The following is a 20332-nucleotide window of genomic DNA, read 5'->3' as shown; positions in this document are numbered from 1 at the left end:
CCCCTACCTTCTATGATGTTCTGCATCAGACTCTCCTCTGAGTGGTTGTATGTTGTGCCCTGTGGGGAATGCAGGGAGCCAGTCTTGACTCCCACGTGCTGTGAACGAATTCTCTGTGAGCTGTGAAGCGTTTGTGTTTCCTGCCAGGTCATAAAAGTGGGTGTGAAGTTCAGAATACTTGCACTTTTAACATTTGTACTGCAGCTCATGTCTGTAATGGGTCTGTTAAGGTAACATGGGGAGCCCATTGAAACCACGATGTGGGAGGAGGGCTGCAGGTTTTAAGTCCATTTTAGGCATTTCCAATAAAGTGACCTTTCTGGACAAACCTGTCCTCTTGCTTCGTGTCTTATGTGAATCCTCATAAACAGGCATCTAATTTGCTGTTCGGTTGTTTGAGTTTTTTAGGATTTTTTTTTTTCTGTCACTAGCTGAGAGTGTATAGCTTTCAATGTATCTTGCTATATGTCCTTCATACCAGGCATTTTTGAGAGGAAGTGGTTAATACACACTAGAGTGACCTTGGTAGTCCTGGAGTTTCCCCTCTTTCTTCTAAATACAGATTTTTATTAAAGGTGGTAGAGATGTAACTCATCTCCTCCCTCATTTGGTACAGAAAAATGTTATTTTGCACAGAGGTTGGTAAGAACTACATAATTGCAAGCCCCAGCATCTTTGTGCCAAGCTTCTTGCTGTGCGTGTGGTGCTCACAGGGACTGTTCCTCACCATCATCCCCTGAAGTGCAGCTTCTGTGTCACATGAGATGCTGTAAATGACAGAATTAGTTGGTTTTCTTCCCTGTCTCTGTGCTTTTACTGTCTTTTCCCAAGTGTTCAATGTGTCCATACTGGAATTACAGAATCCTAGGTTGGAAGGGACCTCAAGGATCATCTGCTTCAACATTTTGTTGACAAAAGCACAGTCTACATAAGATGGTCCAGCTTCCTCTCCAGTTTAATATTAAAGTGGTCAGTGCTAGGGATCTCACCACTTCCCTGGGGAGATTATTCCAGGGGCTGGTTTTCATGAAAAATTTTTATGTCCAGTCAGACTTTCCCAGAAGTAACTACCCATGTAATGGTGGTGGTTACTGTACTATGGGCCTCTATTAACTGGGTGCCTGGTTGCTTAGAGAAGGCAGGGGCAGCCCTCGTCATGGAGACCCTGGGCTGCTGTAAGGTAGTCATAGAATTAGGGAATGTTTTGGGGTTGAGAGGGACCTTTAAACCTCCCCTTCAGTCAGCAGGGACATTAAGTAAATGGGGCTGGTCACAGTCGTGTCCAGCCTGACCTGGAAGTGTTTCCAAGAATGGCCCATCTGCCATCCCCCTGGGCCCCCCGGGCCAGTGTGTCACCATCCTCCACCTCTGCGTTTAAATCTTATGTATGTTTTGCCTTTGAAAATTCGGGTTGGTCACACCTAGATGTTGAGTTTTGGTTAGTTTGGGTGAGTTTTCCCTTCCAAAAAGCTATAATGAAGAGCAAAACTCCTTCTGCCTTATTCGCTTAGATTTGAGCAAGCAACGGGCAGCAAGAGTACCGTTACACTACCTCGACGTTTAGTAAAGGATTTCTGAGGCAGGGGCAGTCCTCCAGTCCCACGGCCCCGGCCCCGCCATCCCCGCTTGGTAGCAGGTGACGCCAGCCGCAGAACGCTGCCCGGGCCCTCCCCGCCGCCCGGGGGCGCTGCCCCCGCGCTAAAGCCTTGCTTATCCCCCGCGCTTTCCGCTTCCGCTCTCCCCACGTCCGCTTCCGGCTGCTGGAGGATGGAGGCTCGGGTGGCGAAGTCCGTAGCTCGGCTGGCGCGGCAGGTGCGGCCGGGGCCGGGCCCGAAGCGGGACGGGCGAAGGGTGCGAGGCACCGCGGCACAGCCTGGGACAGCCCGGGGTCGGGTCCTGCCCCCCCTGTCTCCTTGGCGGGACCGGCTCCGTACAGGCCCCCCTGCCCAGGGACAGAATGGGGGCCTGGCGGCGTGTCTCCGAGGCCTTTGTCGGGGAGAGTGGCGAAGGTCTCAGGGGCTTCTGAGGGGCACAGACGGTGGGCAAGCCTGAGGGCAGGAGAGGGCCGGTGGGAGGCTCCCCTGCGTCCCGCCGTAGGAAAGCCTCAGGAGCATATGGAGCCCGGGATGGCTTCTGGGTCCCGCCGTGCTGTCAGGATTGCGGGGAAGGCGAAGAGCTGGTCTCGCTCGGAAAGGCAGCAAGCTGGCGGGGGCTGAGGCACCTTCCGCAGCTTCTTTCATTCATCTTGAGACAGTAGAGTAAAGGCAGTGAGTGTCTTGTTGCAGAGATCCTCTGTCGTTAGGTTAGAGCACGCGGTTCAGTTCGTGGCACTTCACAGCGAGGGTAACGGTTTAAGATTAAATTCTGACAAGAACTTCGAAAAAGCAACAAGAAGCTGTGAAACGCGGTGTGTGTTACCGCCCTCCTTTGTACTGTTAGTTTGGCTGGCCTCTGGCAGTGATAGCCGTGCAAGAATCACACTGCTGCCAGGCGAGGTGATGGGCAGGAAGGTGTCTTGCTGTCAGGAGGGGTCGGTGGCTCCTGGGAGTCCAAAGCAGCCAGAGAAGCACTTTCAGAGGATTTGCTGGAGAGCAGGTATGCTAGTGGCAGTCCCGCCTTTCAAACAGGATTATTGCAGCCATAAGGCGCTTTGTATTGGGAAAAAAGACAGTGGTAGCTCTTTTGCTTTCCAGTAGATTTTTTGCTTGCCATATATGTGTTCTTGAGCAACTTTTCAGTTTGTTCACACCTTCACACGTTCAGTAAGCACTGCCATAAAATACTTAGGTAGTAAGTCTGGCTGTTGAATCTATGCAACTCCTTATTGCTGTTGTTTTTCTCAATTGTCCTTTGTAGCTGCTAGGAGAAGAATGGCATCTTGGGTGTTCTGGCAAGGTGATTCTTCCTTTGCCATCACTGCTAACTGGTCTTTAGCCCATGAACAAATGCCAGTCATTTGAGCAAAACAAGGACTGTGTTCAGTTCTTTAACTCCAGGAAGCTGAAGGAGGCCATGTGGAATTACTAAGCCAGAGTCTACCTTCCACCTCTGTGCTCCCAGCCCTGTGCTTTCTGCAGCAGAGAACAAAGAGTATGTGTTGAGTTACTGCACTGAGCCAGCTCACCAAAGGAGTAGAGATAAAACTGTGCAGGAGCCCATAGGAAGGAAAAGAGAAGAGGTGCTCTGCTCCCTTCACTTCACTTTCTCAAGCCATTTTCTCTTTTCTGGTGTTTTTTGGGTGTTTTTTTTGGGGGGGGGGGTTGGGTTTTTTGTGGGTTTGGTTGTTGTGTGGGGTTTTTTGTTTTGGTTTGGTTTTGTGGTGTGTGGTGTTTTTTGGTTTTGGGGTTTTTTTTTGTGTTTTTTATTGTGGTAGAGAAAAACTGTATCTCATTAAAGCACAGATACAGAAGCCCATGCAAGTTTAGCATTAACTCAGTGGGGTCTTTGGAAGGCATTTCTGTGTGCTAAGGGAAAACGTAAGGATGATTTTGGTCCTATTGAAAAAGCTATAGTTTTTTTGTATTCACAGGTGAGGGGAAGATTTCTAGTGATCAGCTGACCAAAGAACCCTTGGAGATGTCAGCAAGGCCTCATGTAATTCCCACAGCTTCTCATGAGGTGGTCATCAGGTATGACCCTTTACTGACAAGTTGTGATACGTTCAGGGCTGTGCAGAGAGAATAACCAGGGAGTGATACTTTATGTCTTGAACAGCAGCTTTTGCCTGCCTTTTCTCAGTCACATGTTTTGAAAATCAGAGGTGTGTTTATATCATCACCTTTCCCTGTTTGGATGGGACTATGAGAGAGGAGTTTAGAAGGATATTTGTAGTTTAATGTAGTAGTTTGTTTAGAAAGAGTGTAGAATTTATAATATCCCTTTAGTTACATCTAGTGTTCATAGATGGTTTGCTAGAGAATTAGCTTTATCACAGGTTGCTGTAATATGGAGCATTTAGAACATGTGAATTTCTAAAGACCTTTTTCCAGGTGAGCTTGCCAACACAGTTATGAGTCCATGGCTCATAGAATCATAGCATCTCTCAAGTTGAAAGGGACCCATAAAGATCATCAGGTCCAATTCCCTGCCTCTTGCAGGAGTACCTAAACCATATGACTGAGAGTGTCATCCAGACATGTCTTAGACTCGACAGACTTGGTGCCATGACCAGTTCCGTGGGGAGTCTGTTCCAGTGAGTTGTCATCCTCTCAATGAGAAGCCTTTTCCTAATGTCCAGTCTAAACTTGTCCTAGTGCTGTTTCGTCCTTTGTTCTCATGTCTCTGGTTACCAGAGAGAAGGAGGGTCATGAGTGGTATTCTCCTCCTGACTGGACCATGAATGAGGATTCCCTTGTTGCTGGTTGTGTCGGTGTGAGCTGAAATTCCCCCCCCACCAACAATAACCAGGCTAGCTCAGTCTGGAAGCAAATGAAAAGCTGTATTTACAAGCAGAGTCTAAAATCTACCATGAAATGCAATGAATATGTACAAATATACAAAAATTCACAACATTCACAAATATATACAATCAACAGAAAAAGCACAATTGATCTCCCTTTGCTTCCCCCCAAGGGGACCCTCCCAAAGGGGCCTCTCTCTCCCAGGAGCTTCCCCCCCAGACCCCCCTGGACAGAGAAGCAGAGTTAGTTAAGCAGAAAGTTGTTAACTTAGCTGCCAAGGTCAGTACGTGTTATCTTCAGCCAGAAGAGAAGAAGAAACAGCAGCCAGACAGCCCAGCAACTGCCCCCACTGCAGAACGCAGAATGTGCAGAATGCCTACTTTGTTTTGGGTAATAGTTCTTAAACATTTCTATCTATCCAATGGAAGTGTTTAGAACAATCAGTATTTTGCTTTCTTACACCCAATAGTGACTTATTTACATTCTTTCACTTTCTCTGTTCTGAACTTTGCAAGGAAAAATTAAAAAGACAGTTTCAAACCATCACACTGGTTTTGGAGCTGTTAGCTGTGCCCAGCTGTGCAGCCTCACCAGCCCAGCTGTTGTGATCTTAAGCCCATTGATTCTGGAGCCCAGTGGAGTTCAGCTTTTTCTGCTGGGATGTTTGAAATAAAAAGTTCATTTCATCACCTGTCTTAGCTGTTGATGTGCACAAAAAAGGATGGCATGCATGGCAGCAGCAGTATTGGGGTAGGCAGCTAGGGCACCGTGGTGAAACCATTTGCAGTGCTGAGATACCTTGGAGGCTATGGCTTTGGGGGAATATTGTAATGCAGGAGGAGTATGTGTGAGATGCTTCTAGGATCAGATATGTAGTAATTTTAATTTCAGAAGCAGAATGTAAATTTTTGAATCTGAACAATGTTTGTCCTCAATGTAAAACTGTCTTAAGGGTCTTGCTGACTTGTCCTGATGCTGTGACTTTGCTAGGGAGTAGGTAATACTGAGTGGACACAATGTACAGATGCTGCAAGAAGAAGCTATGTCTGTGCTTTTCTTAAAGCACAGTTTCAGATTGAGGGAGTATAAGTTCTGTGTGTCACTGCTCTGATGTTGCTGTAAGTCATGTTGTAGCAACAATGTTTTCTTAAGCTTACAGTGAAAAGCCTGTAAAGCAATGCAGTGAAACCGTTCACACTATTTTAAACATGAAGTTCAGTCTGAAATACTTTCAAATAGGTTTGTAAGTTGTATGCAATGCTAGCAGGTCAGGACAGTAAGAAAAGTCAAATGTAAACTCCTGCTGGTTTTTGTGGGTTATATGGGAGAGATTTATGTATGTATGTGAGAGAAAAACTGAGCTGGGGGGTTCTGCCTTGGTTTGAAACAAGAAGCAATAGGCTGCAAAAGGAAAAGCTGCAATCCACTACTGAATTGAGTTATTTTTGATGTACAACTGTGCTATTCATACTTTTTAGTTGGCTAAATGCCAAATCAGAGATTTTGATAACTTTTTGTTTTTCCTCAGAGTCCTGTTTCTTCACATCTGAGCCTGCAGGAAGCATCCTGTTCTCTTGTAGGAGAGGAGATCTTGAGGTTGTAAAAGAAGTGTGCTGGAAGCTGAAGCACAAATGCAGAATGACCTCAAAAGTACTGATTTTCAGTTTGCTCCACAAATAGGCCAATGTTAAGATTATTTTGACTCAGTTTTGGGTTTTTTAGGATGTGTGGTTGGCTATAGCAGCATTTGTGGGAGCTGTTGTTCAGGTGAATGTGTAAGACCAGAATATTTGATGGCCTGATTTTTTTCCTTAATATTCTAATTGTTTCAAAAGCAACAAGTAACTGAACCCTTGTTTGATAAGGTTTGGTGGCCTATTTGACTACAGTAATAACCTGAGTTGCCTCCCACTGTGGGAGTTCTGGTAGAGGAGAAGCTGAAGGAGTCAGGTGAGGGGCTGGGGAGCTGAGGTGGGGAGTTCTTGCACCTTCTAGCTGCCTCTCCCTCAGTAGTGGCACCGGGTCACTTAAATTTCCAGTAGCCTTCAGACTTCTACTTGTGAGCCAGGTTTGTGGCTGATGGGCTCAGAGCTTGTTATGGGGAAGGACAAGAGATGGACAGCAGAGAGAAGTTTCAGATGCTTGGTTTCTTTAGGGGATGGGGTAAGGACAGTTACACTGCTGCTTGCAGCAGCTTCCAACCATTGAGCTAAGACTGCCTGCTGCAGCATTTGCCTGTGTCCTGGGCTGCAAAATATGAAGGGCAATGAGGAATCATAGGGAAGTTTGTTTATTTGGAACATAAAGGTCCATCTCAAATTCCTGATTGCTCTGGAGTGCCATGGAGTGTCACGTTTAAGGGAGAAGCCATGCTAGAGCTAGGGAAGGAAAGGTGTTGTGGTGAGTTGGGAGTGAGTGCATGCTGCAGAGATGGCCCTATGAATTCCTGTGCGAAGCAGCATGCTACACTGTCTTCAGTTGATGTTTGATCTTTCTGGGGTTTTGTGAGTGATTGTAGTTTCAACCTCTGGAATAGAAACTGAGATGGTGAAACTGGCCAAAGGCTTTAGGGAAATTTGAGGTGGAGAAAATGTTTATTTTTTGAGTATGTTCCCTTAGCATGAGCTGTTCTGGCACTTCTGTCATGATATTAATGAGCTGATTGTCTCACTGACTCTTTTTAAGCATGTTTCATAATCCCTGGTTTTGGCACAAAGAGAAACCAGCTTTAAACATTGGTCGTTTGGAATTGCTCAACTTACTTATTGCCTTTATGAGGCAAAACTAGATCTGTACCTGAGATCTTGCAGATCCTCACCCTCTGTCCCCCCACTCCAAGAATCACTGTGTCACAGCTTAATTTGCTTTTCAGGAAAACGATATCAAGTTGCTAACTGCAGAAATCGAGCGTCTGAAGAACTTTGGATGCTTGGGAGTCTCCCCAAGTTTGGAAGGGCTGCGAGACGAAAACGCGAAGCTTAAGTATCGGTTAAACTTCCTTCAGAAGGTAGGGAGAATTTGTGCTGTAGCCTGTGGGCTTTGTTCTCGTTAAGACAAGCTAAATAAATGATGTCAGTTTGTTACAGCTAGTCATGTGTGACAGCATGCTCAGTCGGCATTCTGATGCCTTAATTGTTGGTGGCACATCAGATATTTCTTGGTTCCTTTAACAGAAACCTCCTTGATGAAAAATGTCAGCAGATGAATAAGCCCATACTATACAGTCCTGGCTGCTCATTTGAGCTCTCTGCCAGCACCACTGACAAAGGTGTGAGAAGTAATGCAGCCCTGCATTCAGGGGAAAGGTTCAAAGGCAGAATCAGTGCTTGAATACACAATTTGTGTCAGCCAAATCTGTCAGCTATGCTTTGCCAGACAGCCAAGGAAAAATGTGGGATGTAATGGCTCCTTAGATGTTGGTGAATTTAGCCTTCTGGATTTTGACTTTTTCAGAGCCTTCAAGAGGAAAGAAGCAAAACAGCCAAAAGCATGATTAATATCAACAGCTGTCTGCAGGAGATCTTTGGAGCTGCTATTCAGGCTGCCTACCCAGATTTAGAAAACCCTCCACTAGTGGTGACACCAAGTCAGCAGCCCAAATTTGGGGATTACCAGTGTAACAGCGCCATGGGCATAACACAGGTAAATCTGAACCATCTTACAAAGAGAATTAAAAATGGGCATGTTGTCTGTTGGAACCTGAGGGATAGACAGTGCAGTGAGAGTTGCAGTATTGTACCTGTTTCAGGCTTGTTGCAGGCCTCTGGGATGAGAATTCAGTGAGTATCAATAGCTTTCACAGAGCAGGCCTTTAAACCCATTGAGATGACTGGTATGAGAGTTTTCCGTGTCACACAGAAAAGCTGTTCAGTTTGTGGGATCTAAATCAAATCAGGATTTAAGTGCTGCATTGATTTACTAATGATGTGTAGTTAGGTACCAGTTAGTGAGCTGTATGTTTGGAACTAATATCAGCAAAACAATAAATCACAATTCTGAACAGTTACAAACTGTTAATAAACACCAAATAATGTGTAATTGCTGTTGTGCGATACCAGGAAAGTACAGTGTCCTCATACACATTGGCACAGAGTTCTCTGCACACACTCACCTTCTCAAAGGGCAGGTGGGTTACAAACACTCTTCCCCTTCTTGCACACATCTTCTGGTGTGACAACTGAGCTTTCTACTGCCAACCCAACACCTGCAGCAGTGAGGTGGGGCCTAGGTACTGCCCTGTGTGCCTAAGTGGGTTATGGGTCCCTGTGTGCTCTGTCCTGAACTGCTCTCCATGAGCTTCAGCACAGGCCACTTAAGGCATCTGCTGGTGTGGGTCATTGCTGGGCGTGCACACAGGCTGTGGTGCACATGAAGCACCTTCTAACAATGCCCAGTCAGGTGTAGACTACTGCTCAGGCACTGACCTTCAGCTCACTCCCTGATTTCAAAAGCCTTTCTTTAATTCCCAGGTTGCAGCTGAATTTGGCTGATGATTGTTGTGTCCCTTTAAGCATTTTCAGTTTTGTGACAAATACTCTTTCAGATTAATGTGAGGGTGTACACTTGTATGTGACTGGTAGCATCTGGATTTCTTTTAATAGAGCAAAAGGCAGGAAACATGGAGGGATTGTTATGATTTTCTCATCTCAGAGGTTTTCAGGCAATTGTAAGAATGGTTCCACTTTCCAGAACACCTGTTAAGCCTGTCCAAAGGAAGGAGTGGGCTTTTTTCAACCTGTTGGCTAGTATCAATGGTTACTTTGGAAATTATGGCATTGATGCTTCCTGGAAGATATTTGGCCAAAGAGGACCCAAACAGAATAGGAGACATTTCACGAGTTACTCAGCAGACCAGAGCTGTGCTTAAGGAAGTGCAGAAGGTGGGGGAGAAGGAAGGTGGTGCATTCTAGCTTAGGTGCTAAAGCACCCAAATTTACAGTGCATTAATGCCTCTGAATGAACAGGCAGACTTCTTGTGATTGCAGATCTTTTATTTTACAGTCACAACAGAAGCAATGTTTTTAAATGTTCTGCTGTGATTTCACCTTTAGTAATCTATTGGACTGGTAATTTTGACATTGAACTTGCCCAAACCTCGTTGATTTCTGCTGTCCCAGGTTGTCATCTGCAGCCCCAATGCCTGTTGTCCTGCTACAATGTGTTGGACTCCCAGGGCAGCACTGATACGTGCCGGCCAGCAGGCTTCTGCCCTGGAGCATCAAGGTGGAAACAGCCCTCACAAATATGTGTCATCTTGCCTTGGTCTCGTTAGCACGTTGTGGCTGGGCTGCAGCCAGAGGAGCATCCTGGGTGACTGCACTGGCACAGCCTCTCAGGGCTTTGCCATCTTTCTGACCGCTGCATCACCCCAATTAAGTCGCGGTTGAATTCTCCATCGGTCCTGGCTTCACAGTGTCAATGTTGTTCACATAACTCTGTCTGAACCATCCCCTTCAAGCCAGGGTTTCAAATTCCAGACTGTCAGCTGCACTGGTGAACAGAGGTTCTTGACACTGGGCAGGCTATAGTTTATTCCCTGGAAAGGCGTACTGTGTGAGCTGGGCCTGAGCTTGGCCATACCAACACGTGCAGCACTCTCAGAGCATGTCAACACAGCAGGTAGGGGATGGAGTGCAGTCACTTCCCTCTGAGAGCAGCAGGTTATGGACTTTCCATCAGCTTAAGTTTTTGGGACTTGGCTGTGATGCACATCTCCTCAGGGTGTGCCCTGCACGGAGCTGAACACCAGTCACAGCAGCTGCCAAGGAGCAGGAGATGCCCTGACTCGGGCAGCAGTAGTACGTGCCAGGCAGCAGCCTCTCCCTGCAATGCACTGATGTGGAAACAGCCCTCTCAAATGCGTATTGTTTTCCCAGGAGCTCGTTAGCATATTAATGACTGGGGTTTGAGCCAGGACCTCTGCTTGCTTCTTGGAGTAATGGAGTATGGTGACTGTTTCTGGAATGATTCCAGTAACTTGCCTTTACACTGGTATGAAATGCCCCTAATCTGGTTTTGCAGTTATTTTTCCTGTAGTTTGCCTTTCACTAAAAGCTACAGAGTTTTTCTTTTCTTACCTACTCTAAACCTCTACCCTCAGAAGGATCCTGTTACAATCAGCTGTATGACAGGTTAAACAGGCAGCTGAAACTTCAGAACAAGTCACTTTTTGCAGCAGACTGCAAGGCAGCAAACAGAAGCAGTAGTGAGTGTAAATGCTGAGTTAACAGAGGTATATGCACCTCATGGCCCTGATGGGAGTGAGGGGATAGATTATTTCAAACACATCACAGTAAGAATGGAAAATGGTCCTCAGAAACAAAGAGTTGTGGGAATTTTATAGTGGGAGTCTTGTGTTTTGCAAGGATGGGTTGGGCTAGCTCACAGAATCCTCCTAAAAGGTGATTTTGTGACATCTGCAAAAAACAATGCAAGAAGATGCTTTGAGAAACTGGAGTTGGACTAGATCTTTGAAGGTTGCTTCCAACCCAAACCATACCCATGCTAACACTGTATTGTTATATGTATTGTATACGTGTTGCTTGAGCTCCTCGATGAGGCACTTAGGTCTGAAGGGAAAAGAAGAGCTAGGCTACAGCAGTTTTTTCTGATGCCCTTTGAAGAAAATTGGGCAGTGTTAGGATTATTGGTTGCTTGGGTTGTTGGGTTTTATTTATCTATTCATTTATTTATTGTTTGAGTCTAAGGTAGGACTCAAGGCAGTGTGCTTTAGCTTCTTTTAATCATAAATCAGGAGACTTGCTCTGAAGCCACACTTTGCATCAAAACTTCCAATGTGAATGCTGGCCGAGCTGAGGATATCCATGAGTGTCTATTTTGAGTTTTAAAGAGCTTGTCCCTTTTACTAACTTAGGTACACATTTAGCAAACCATTTAACAGATTTTGAACAACAGCCAGGAAGATTTTCTTCTAACATGGGAACTACCCTTCAGTTGTCCTTAGCAGACAGAAATGAATGTGTTGGGTCTAGTTAGACTTCTACTGAGCAGAGAGAGCTGGTCTAACCCACAAAACTTGGTAGAGATGTTTTCCTTGTGTGTGGCTCTGTATTATGAAGCTAAAGAATTATGAGGATCTTTCAGTGAGCGGTGTCTGTGCTTTCTATTTCACTCTGTAGAATGGTTTGCAGGACTGAATTCTCCTTGATCTTTTGTTTCAGATGCTGCTCAAAACCAAGGAGCAGAAGGTTAGCCCAAGAGAAATTGCAGAGAAAATATCAAACAACATTCCTGCCAATGAATGCATTGAGAAGGTTGAAATTGCCGGTCCTGGTAAGATGGATTCGTGTCACACATTGTGTATGTTCTAAAGCAGATAGGGAGATTTTATACTGGATGGTGGCCTGGGAAGATGAGTTCAGCTGCTTTGTGATTTAAAACAGCAGTTACAGGGTGGATTACCTTCTGTCTCAGTGAGCTTTTGTAGCCCTCAAACTTGTGCAGCATCAGAAAATCTACTTCTGTATTAGAATTGGCAAGTGCAACCCTGAGCTCTTTAATTAGCATTTTTTTCACTGATCCTTAAGGGACCAGCTTTTCACCTTCAGATATTGGTGATGGGTATCAGGCCACAGTCTGAAATCACAGCAAAAATCAATACACCCTTCCGGCTGTTGCTTGCATGGTGAGGAGACCTTGTCCTCTCAGGCCTAAGATGCTGGAGTATCAAGGAGGTTATTAATTGCTGCATCTGTTTTGTCCTTGTGACCCAGGAATAAACACAAGGGCTGATATTCCTTAGGGCTCCTACATAGATCCAAAAATCACTCGGCACAGCCCTTTTCAGTGCTTGGGCAGAAGGTTGTGAATTAGCTCTGTGAAGCGGGAGAAATAAACCAGTGTCATCCCACAAGCCTGGATTATCCCAGGTGAAGATATTTGTTTGAGGATATGAATTTTTAAAAAGGAGACAAAACAGGGTTTGGCTTTGCATTCCACAAACCCTGGCGAGCTTATTTATTTTCTCATTAGAAATGTTTTCATAAATTCACCTTTGAGTGACAGTATGCAGGGAGTTATGTCAGAGGAGTAGGTTGCAGCATCTAACTCCTACACTAAAGGCTATAGTGGTGTGAAAGGCTATAGTGGTGCTTGCAATCTGGGAACAGAAATTGTCTTCTAGTGACAGCTTTATCCTGTTGCTGAAAAACTCTTTTCTCAGGCTAGCTTCATATGTTCTTGTCCTTAATGCAAGAAAGCAGAAATCCAGAGGGAGGGAAACAAAAATTGGTCTGAGGCACTTTTGCAGCCCCAGCACTCATTGCTGGTTTTCTCCTCTAAAGGTTTTATCAACGTCCACCTGCGAAAGGATTTTGTGTCAAAGCAGCTGAGCAGTTTATTGATGAACGGAGTTCAGCCACCAGCTGTTGGCAAAAGGAAAAAGGTATGGCAGGAAGGAAATGGGCATCCTGCTTCCATAGGGATGAAATGTGCTGGGCTGCAGGAAGCTCTGCTGTTCCCCCTGAAGGGATTCACTGAGCAGATGGCCATGTCAGCTGGTTGTTACAGCAGAGAAATGGGCTGTGACTCTAGGGGCTGGGGACTGCAGAGTAGGCCATGTGTACCCGATGTGGTCTCTGGTGGGTGAGGGACAGGACTCCCTGAGGACTGCATGTTCTGTTGGATCAGCCTGAGCGATCTCTGATGCTGTACTGGGTTGGTGCAGCAGAGCCTCAGGCTGGAAGCCCACTCTGATCTCCCCCTTCTCTTTTGCTGTGTGCTGCTGGCAGCAAAGGATGTGAGGGGCAGTGGAGGTGAGCCTCTTTCCCCCCAATTCCACCTGCCAACAAAACCCAGATGAAACACATGGTGTGGTAATGACTGCTGTTTGTTTTTATGTTTTTTACCTTTGATATTGTCTAAGGTGGTGGTGGATTTCTCATCCCCTAACATTGCAAAGGAGATGCATGTTGGCCACCTGCGCTCTACTATCATTGGAGAAAGTATGTGCCGGCTGTTTGAATTTGCAGGTTATGATGTTTTGAGGTGAGAGTCAGTTTCTGGGTGTGGTGTGCTTGTTGGGCTAATTTATGCAATACCCATTTCTGTACTTTGGTCTGTATTGGTCTTTGTCTAGAGGCATATAAAAAATAATTGTTTATTTGTTGTAACATACTACACATAAGCTGAGCAAGTGTAGTGGGGCTAGGAGTTAAGATGGGCAGCAGGCTAATTGCAGTGAAACTGGGGAGGCTTGCATGGTTTTGGTTTCTTCTAGAATATAATTTTTTTTAAACACATGTATTTTGTTTGAGAAATCATTATTATTGTCCTCTTTGATTGCTTCAAGGTTAAACCATTTAGGAGATTGGGGCACCCAGTTTGGAATGCTCATTGCTCACCTCCAAGACAAATTTCCAGATTACCTAACTGTTTCTCCTCCCATTGGGGATCTCCAGGCTTTTTACAAGGTATCTGTCACAAAAGAGAGTGTGGTATTTATGTCAGCATCTGAAAAGCAGATTGAGGAACTTGACAAATTGCAGTGTAGTTTTGGGGACTGAGGAATTGAATCACTGTCGAAAGACTATTGCTGTCACCTGCCACTGGGCAACAAATTGTGGTATCTGGTGTTGAGTTGTCCGTGTGGGGCATGATCAGAGGACATTGTAAGGATGCTGCTTCCCTGCTTTTTGAGATGACCGCTTGAAGAGCTTGTTAATGAATATCAGGTTGTTTGAGGGCAGAGAACAGTGCTTTTCATGTGGTGTGTTCTATCCTAGGAATCCAAGAGGAGGTTTGACACAGAAGAGGAGTTCAAGAAGCGTGCCTACCAATGTGTGGTGCTGCTGCAGAGCAAAAACCCAGACTTCATTAAGGCATGGGAACTGATCTGTGACGTGTCGCGGAAAGGTGACTTGCCCAGATTCAGGACCATGTCTCAGCAGTACAGCAGTGTTGCTTTCCTCACCTTTATATGAGTCCATCCTCTAGTTTCTTTTGAAAATCATTGCTGTACTGCTGTGAGAAGCTTAGAGAAAATGACCAGTACAGACAAAGTACTGGACTGTCTGTGGAGGGTCTCAGCCGAATCTTTAGTCTGTAGAATCTAGTCTCAGTCCTAGTCTGACGGCTTAACCAATAAATGGAAAATGTCTTTAGGAACTTGCTATAACTTGGTAAATGTATGCTGCTACTTCCCATCACGTACATTTAATGGAAACATTTTATTCTGTTTCCTTCCTCAAGAGTTCCAGAAAATCTACAAGTGCTTGGATGTCACACTCATAGAGAGAGGAGAATCATTCTACCATGACATGATGAAAGACATCGTGAAAGAATTTGAAGATAAAGGTGAGGCTTTTGCTCTCAGTCTGAAGTTCTGCAGCAGTCAGGGTGATTGAGGTAACCTCATTCCTGTCCAGTGAGGCTTAGGACTGAAGTTTTTGAAGCTGTGTGTTCCCTGTCTTTGTTTTTTTTTTTTTTTTCTCATTCCCTACCCTTGTTCTTTTTCTCAGCCAGATTTCCTAAGTGGATCTTTGGTGGCTTTTCCTCCCAGAGAAGCATTAGCAGAAATGATTCTTAGCTTTATTTCATTCCATACAGCTTGAATCTTTCCTGCTGATGCCAAAAGCAGTTTATCTGTGGTATTTACAGGCTATAGCATGAGGTAATACTAGAATTTATTGCATCCTTAGTAAATAGTCAAGGAGCAATATGACAGACTTCTTGGTCTTAGTGGTGTTGAGTGTATGAGAACTTCAAGACAGCTCTGTGAAGACAGTGACGTTTTTGGATCATGTTGACTTTGAGCCTGGCAAGGAGCTCAGTGGAGTGTAGCAAGTCTCTGATTTTATATGTTCGCATCTGGATTTGGTAGTTCTTTAGTCCCAGCATCTGAAGTGTCCTGTCTAGTCCTGTCTCTGAAAAACTTGGTACTCAGTTCTCATGGCATCTCCACAGAGCTTCTGTTGCCTTTCATTCCATACTTCATGATGCTTTTTGTGGCTGTAAAGGTGGATCTGGATGCCAGTGACAGGAGTTTTTAAATCCAATTAGGTCTTTTCTGGTAAGGCCAGATCTGTACAGATCCACTTCCTTATGCATGCACTTGAGTTCTGGAAGTGCAGTTCAGAGTGTAGCAAGGGAATTCTCATTGAGGTTTTTCTATATTTGGAGCCATGAATTACTTGATAATGTGAGTGCATGGATTTTTCTTTCAGGTAGCGTCTGGGAAGGGGAATGTTTCTGCCTGTGCTGGCCCACACTCCCCTCCCCATGCAGTCCAGCACAGGATGTTTTCCATTGCTCTTCCAGGATTTGTCCAGGTTGATGATGGCCGAAAGATCGTCTTTGTCCCAGGCTTCCCTGTGCCATTGACAATCATGAAGTCGGACGGAGGCTACACGTATGACACATCTGACTTGGCTGCTCTTAAACACAGGCTGTATGCAGAGAAGGCTGACATCCTTATTTATGTTGTTGACAGTGGCCAGGTGAGCATGCCAAGCTCTGCTGCCACTGCTGGCACAGAGCATCAGAAAGTCTGCTAACCAGTGAGTGCAGTAGTGCCCTTGTTGGTGTAACAGGGAATCTAGTCTGGGGACTGGCAGTCTTCCTAAGAGCCCCTTGAACTGATTGATTAGAGAGAGACCTAATTACCACTGGAGGCGGGTGAAGCCTAAATCTCAGTAGATGAGTCTGGAATAAGAATTGGGGTTCTCCTTACATAAGTGTGTCAGTGTGAGCTGAAATTCACCCCCCCCACCCCGCCCCGGCCCCGACAATAACCAGGCTAGCCCAGTCTGGAAGCAAATGAAGGCTGTATTTACAAGCAGAGTCTACAATCTATGATGAAATGCAATGAATACGTACAAATATACAAAATTCACAATATTTACAAATATATACAATCAACAGAAAAGCACAACCGATCTCCCTTTGCTTCCCCCCAAAGGGGACCCTTCCCAAAGGGGCCTCCCTCTCCCAGGAGCTTCCCCCCCAGACCCCCCTTGGACAGAAAGCAGAGTTAGTTAGAGCAGAAAGTTGTTAACTTAGCTGCCAAGGTCAGTACGTGTTATCTTCAGCCAGAAGAGAAGAAGAAACAGCAGCCAGACAGCCCAGCAACTGCCCCCACTGCAGAATGCAGAATGTGCAGAGTGCCCACTTTGTTTTGGGTAATAGTTCTTAAACATTTCTATCTATCCAATGGAAGTGTTTAGAACAATCAGTATTTTGCTTTCTTACACCCAATAGTGACTTATTTACACTCTTTCACTTTCTCTGTTCTGAACTTTGCAAGGAAAAATTAAAAAGACAGTTTCAAACAATCACAATAAGGAAATGCAAAATTGTCAACTCTGTAGCTAGCAGTGATAGGAATTTGCCAGTTGCTGCTTCTCTAAGCCAAGAAAACTCTTTGAAAAGTTGAAGTGGAATTTGTCTGTGGAGCTAGAAACATTTTAAGTCTCATTGTGAAGGCCATTATGCTGGGAAGAAAACTCTGCGTGGAGGAGTAGATTGAGAACCAGTTGTTGGTATTTGTTCCTTACAGTCAGTGCATTTACAAACAGTGTTTGCAGCTGGACAGATGATCGGCTGGTATGATCCCAAAGTAACCAGAGTGGCCCATGCTGCCTTCGGGGTGGTGCTGGGAGAAGACAAGTAAGTCTTTGGATATAGTTTTTCTTCTGTATGTGCTCTGGAAGAAGATGTTTGAGTGAATGGAGAAGACTTCTTGTTTGTAACTGTGTCATTTCATTGTGTCATGGTCCTTGATCTATGTAGTCACTGGTCCTGTGGTCAGGTTCACTCTTGGGCCTGGCTTCTGCTGCCTGGCATTTGGGGAGGGGCACTGGGAGTGGCTGGTGGAAGTGCAATGCAAGCTAATGTGAAAACATGTCAAAGTAAAGACCTCATGATAGATAAAAGTTGGTAAAAGAACCTCTTGAGTCCTAGTCTGCAAGGCTTGTGCTCCGGGGTTGTTCCTGTTCCTGACAGCCACACATCTTGAAGGCGTGGCTAAATCAGTGCACTCTGACAGTCACCTGCCATTGCAGACTGGGTGGGTGTGCTGTGGGTCTGTTACAAAATGAAAGGTGTCTTGCTGGTCTGGGCAAGAGTCTTTGTATCCAGCCTTAGGGGACAGTTCTGACTGTTGGAGCCTTCCTGATCTCCCCTCCGGGCCACCCCTTAAGTGTTTCCTCAGATCTGTATCTCTGTGTGAAGTCAGTTTCTTCAATATGAAGGGACTTGTGGCCATGTGCCTTTTTAATAAGCCATAAGGCATGAGCAGTGGAAATCCCTGCAAGAAATTCTGAAGCATATCCTGGGTCTGCCTGCGCACATGTAGTGCCTAGGCAGGGAGTGGAAGTATTTTGCCTCTTAGCAGGTGGTCATTTGGCTGTGTGCTTTCAGGAAGAAGTTCAAAACTCGCTCAGGGGATACGGTGCGTCTCATAGACCTGCTGGAAGAAGGGCTGAAACGAGCTATGGACAAGCTGAAGGACAAGGAACGGGACAAGGTAGCTGTGAAAAACTGCTTATCTTTCCTGAGAACTTTACAGATCTGTTCAGACTTGTGGTTCCCACATTCTGGATGTGAGCTGGGAATATGGATGCTGCTTAGCAGCCCAGGAGATGCTGTGGGTTGTGTACAGTCAGTGTGATTGTTTGGTAGCATTTTGGGCAGGGACCTGTCATGGGAAGACAAAGATGTGAGCTGCAGGCAGCACGCTGGCCTCTGGCTGGTAGTGCAGAGCTTTCTGAGGGTGGGAGAGGAGAGCTGGACCTGGCAGGTGGTGGCAGAATGTAAAGTTACAACCTTGGCCTGCTGAGCTAGTAGGGACTTCTAGTGATGGATGATTAGGGATCTGCAGGAAGCAGAGCACAGTATGAGTGTCCAGCCTGTATGGCAGACAGTATCTGATGGGGCACAGAGGTCCTGTAGGCCTTCAGAGGGACTCAGCTGCAGTGCTGTTTGATTGCAGGAGGAGGGAGGACTGAATGTGGGCTTGTCTGGTGCCCTGAAGTGAAAACGTGGGTGGGACCCTTTCACCTGGCTAAAATCCCCTCAGCAGCATGGGCCCCCTCAGGAGCTGTGCTGAGTGGCCAAGGCTGCCTGTTGTGGTTTGTGATGCCAACACAGCATTCTTCCTCTTGACTGTGGTCTGCTTTGGAACGGCAACAGGTCCTCACAGCAGAAGAGCTGAAAGCTGCCCAGACATCAGTGGCTTTTGGGTGCATTAAATATGCAGACCTGTCCCACAACAGACTGAACGACTACGTGTTCTCCTTCGACAAGATGCTGGATGACCGAGGCAACACAGCTGCCTACTTGCTGTATGCCTTCACACGGATCAGGTGGGTGCAGTGTGCAGGGAGCTGCCTGCAGGTGGTTTCTGATGCTCTCTGCATCATTACCACAAAGGAGGGTGTGGGGAAAGGGGTGACTTAGTTATGTCAATGGTGTTGGGGGCAGTTGGTAAGAGAAGCCAGCTACACGTGGTACGTGCCACAGGCAAGATTTTATTTGTCATCAGAAATGGTGTTCTCTGCTATCTGAGACAGGGCTCCTCTGTGCAGTGTGTTCTGGGTTTATAGCTGGCAGGGAGAAGAGCTCTTGATTATTCCATCAGAGCATTCAGGTGTTTGGAAAGGCATGAGCTGTTCCAGCAGACGCTCACCTCAGGTGTCACTGTTCCCCACACAGCTTTCTGGCACCCTGAGCCCTGGTTTGCTTGGCAGCCTCAGCTGTTCTCATCAGTGCATGTGCCCAGAGCACATCTCTCTCTGTTTCCCTGCAGTGCCCTATTGGGTTCGAGGGCAGCACCTCCCTGTGCCTTCCCAGGGCTCACTGCTCTCTTCTGGCTTGAAAACTCAGGGCTGGGTGAGGGAGGAGATCAGCAGGTGGCCAGTGCTAGCCCACAGCCAGACCAGATAGGTGATGAGCTGCAGGCTGGCTGTGGGCAGGTGGAGCAGTGGGGCCCTCACACGCAGACTGTGTTCTGGACCATTTCAGGGCTATTGCTCGCCTGGCCAACATTGATGAGCAGATGCTGCAGAAGGCAGCCAGGGAGGAGGTGCTCATCCTTGACCATGAGAAGGAATGGAAACTGGGCAAGTGCATCCTGAGGTTCCCTGAGATCCTGCAGAAGATCCTGGAGGACTTGTTATTGCACACACTCTGTGACTACCTTTATGAGCTGGCCACCACCTTCACCGAGTTCTATGACAACTGCTACTGCGTTGAGAAGGACAGGCAGAGTGGTGAGTGCTGGCCTAGGGGCACTGTGTGCGCCTGTGTCACATACCATGGTACAGGAAAGATGTGGGGTGTTTCCCTGTGCTGAGAAGGCTGTTGTCACACTACTTGCTGCTGCAGAGCAAGTGCTATCCAGGTGAGAGGACTGAAAGTGGCTGGAGCAGCCTGTGTCATCACCGGCCTGTGAGGAGGAAGGTTGAGTACAGAATTGTGAGCAATCAGGAACTCAGAAATACGAGGGCTGGCCAAGGCTGCCTGGCTGAGGGAGAGGAGGAGGGAGGTTGGTTTGCCCAGCTGAGGTTGTGGATGAATGGGGGTTCCCTGGGGAAGGCAGTACTGGCTGTTCTGAGCAGTTGGTCTAGCTCCTGTGTTGGTGTTTTCCAGGTCAGATCGTGAAGGTGAACATGTGGAGGCTGCTGCTGTGCGAAGCCACTGCCACCGTCATGGCCAAAGGATTCGACATCCTGGGTATTAAGCCTGTCCAGAGGATGTAACTGTGCCCTGTGGAGTGACAATAAAGGGACTAAACAACTGGAGGTATCTGTGTCTCTTGGGGTGGGGAAGATGCTCTAGAGGAGCAGCAACCCCTTAGAGGAGGGAAAGAATGAAAGGCAAGAAGGAAGAGAAGAATAAAAGGAAGGAGGGGGGAAGTGAGTAAGGAAGGAAAGTAAGAGAGGGCCATGGGCACAGCTCAGAGCAATTCTCTGTGC

At 46.4% G+C, this 20332-nt stretch overlaps 1 protein-coding gene across 1 annotated transcript; it reads left to right on the top strand.

Moving 5' to 3' along the window:
* Positions 1-1767: 1767 nt before the first annotated feature.
* RARS1 (arginyl-tRNA synthetase 1) lies at positions 1768-20148 on the top strand. The gene is made up of 15 exons (XM_054389248.1): positions 1768-1812; positions 7273-7407; positions 7854-8042; positions 11582-11693; positions 12704-12804; positions 13285-13406; positions 13711-13831; positions 14144-14273; positions 14610-14714; positions 15678-15856; positions 16915-17024; positions 17778-17883; positions 18549-18721; positions 19380-19627; positions 20007-20148. The coding sequence occupies exons 1-15, from the start codon at positions 1768-1770 to the stop codon at positions 20114-20116; spliced, it is 1986 nt and encodes a 661-aa protein (XP_054245223.1). The 3' UTR covers positions 20117-20148.
* The last annotated feature ends 184 nt before the right edge of the window (positions 20149-20332 follow it).

This window comes from Indicator indicator, chromosome 18, assembly GCF_027791375.1.
Source record: "Indicator indicator isolate 239-I01 chromosome 18, UM_Iind_1.1, whole genome shotgun sequence".
Lineage (NCBI taxonomy): Eukaryota > Metazoa > Chordata > Aves > Piciformes > Indicatoridae > Indicator > Indicator indicator.
Note: the sequence above shows the minus strand (reverse complement) of the source record. Positions and strands in the feature narration are given on the sequence as shown.

Excerpts from the sequence above, each read along its gene's own strand:
- RARS1 (XM_054389248.1), top strand. The coding sequence starts at position 1,768 with ATGGAGGCTCGGGTGGCGAAGTCCGTAGCTCGGCTGGCGCGGCAG. Across the intron at positions 1,813-7,272 it reads TAGCTCGGCTGGCGCGGCAG|GAAAACGATATCAAGTTGCT; the intron begins GTGCGGCCGGGG and ends TTTGCTTTTCAG. Across the intron at positions 7,408-7,853 it reads GGTTAAACTTCCTTCAGAAG|AGCCTTCAAGAGGAAAGAAG; the intron begins GTAGGGAGAATT and ends TGACTTTTTCAG.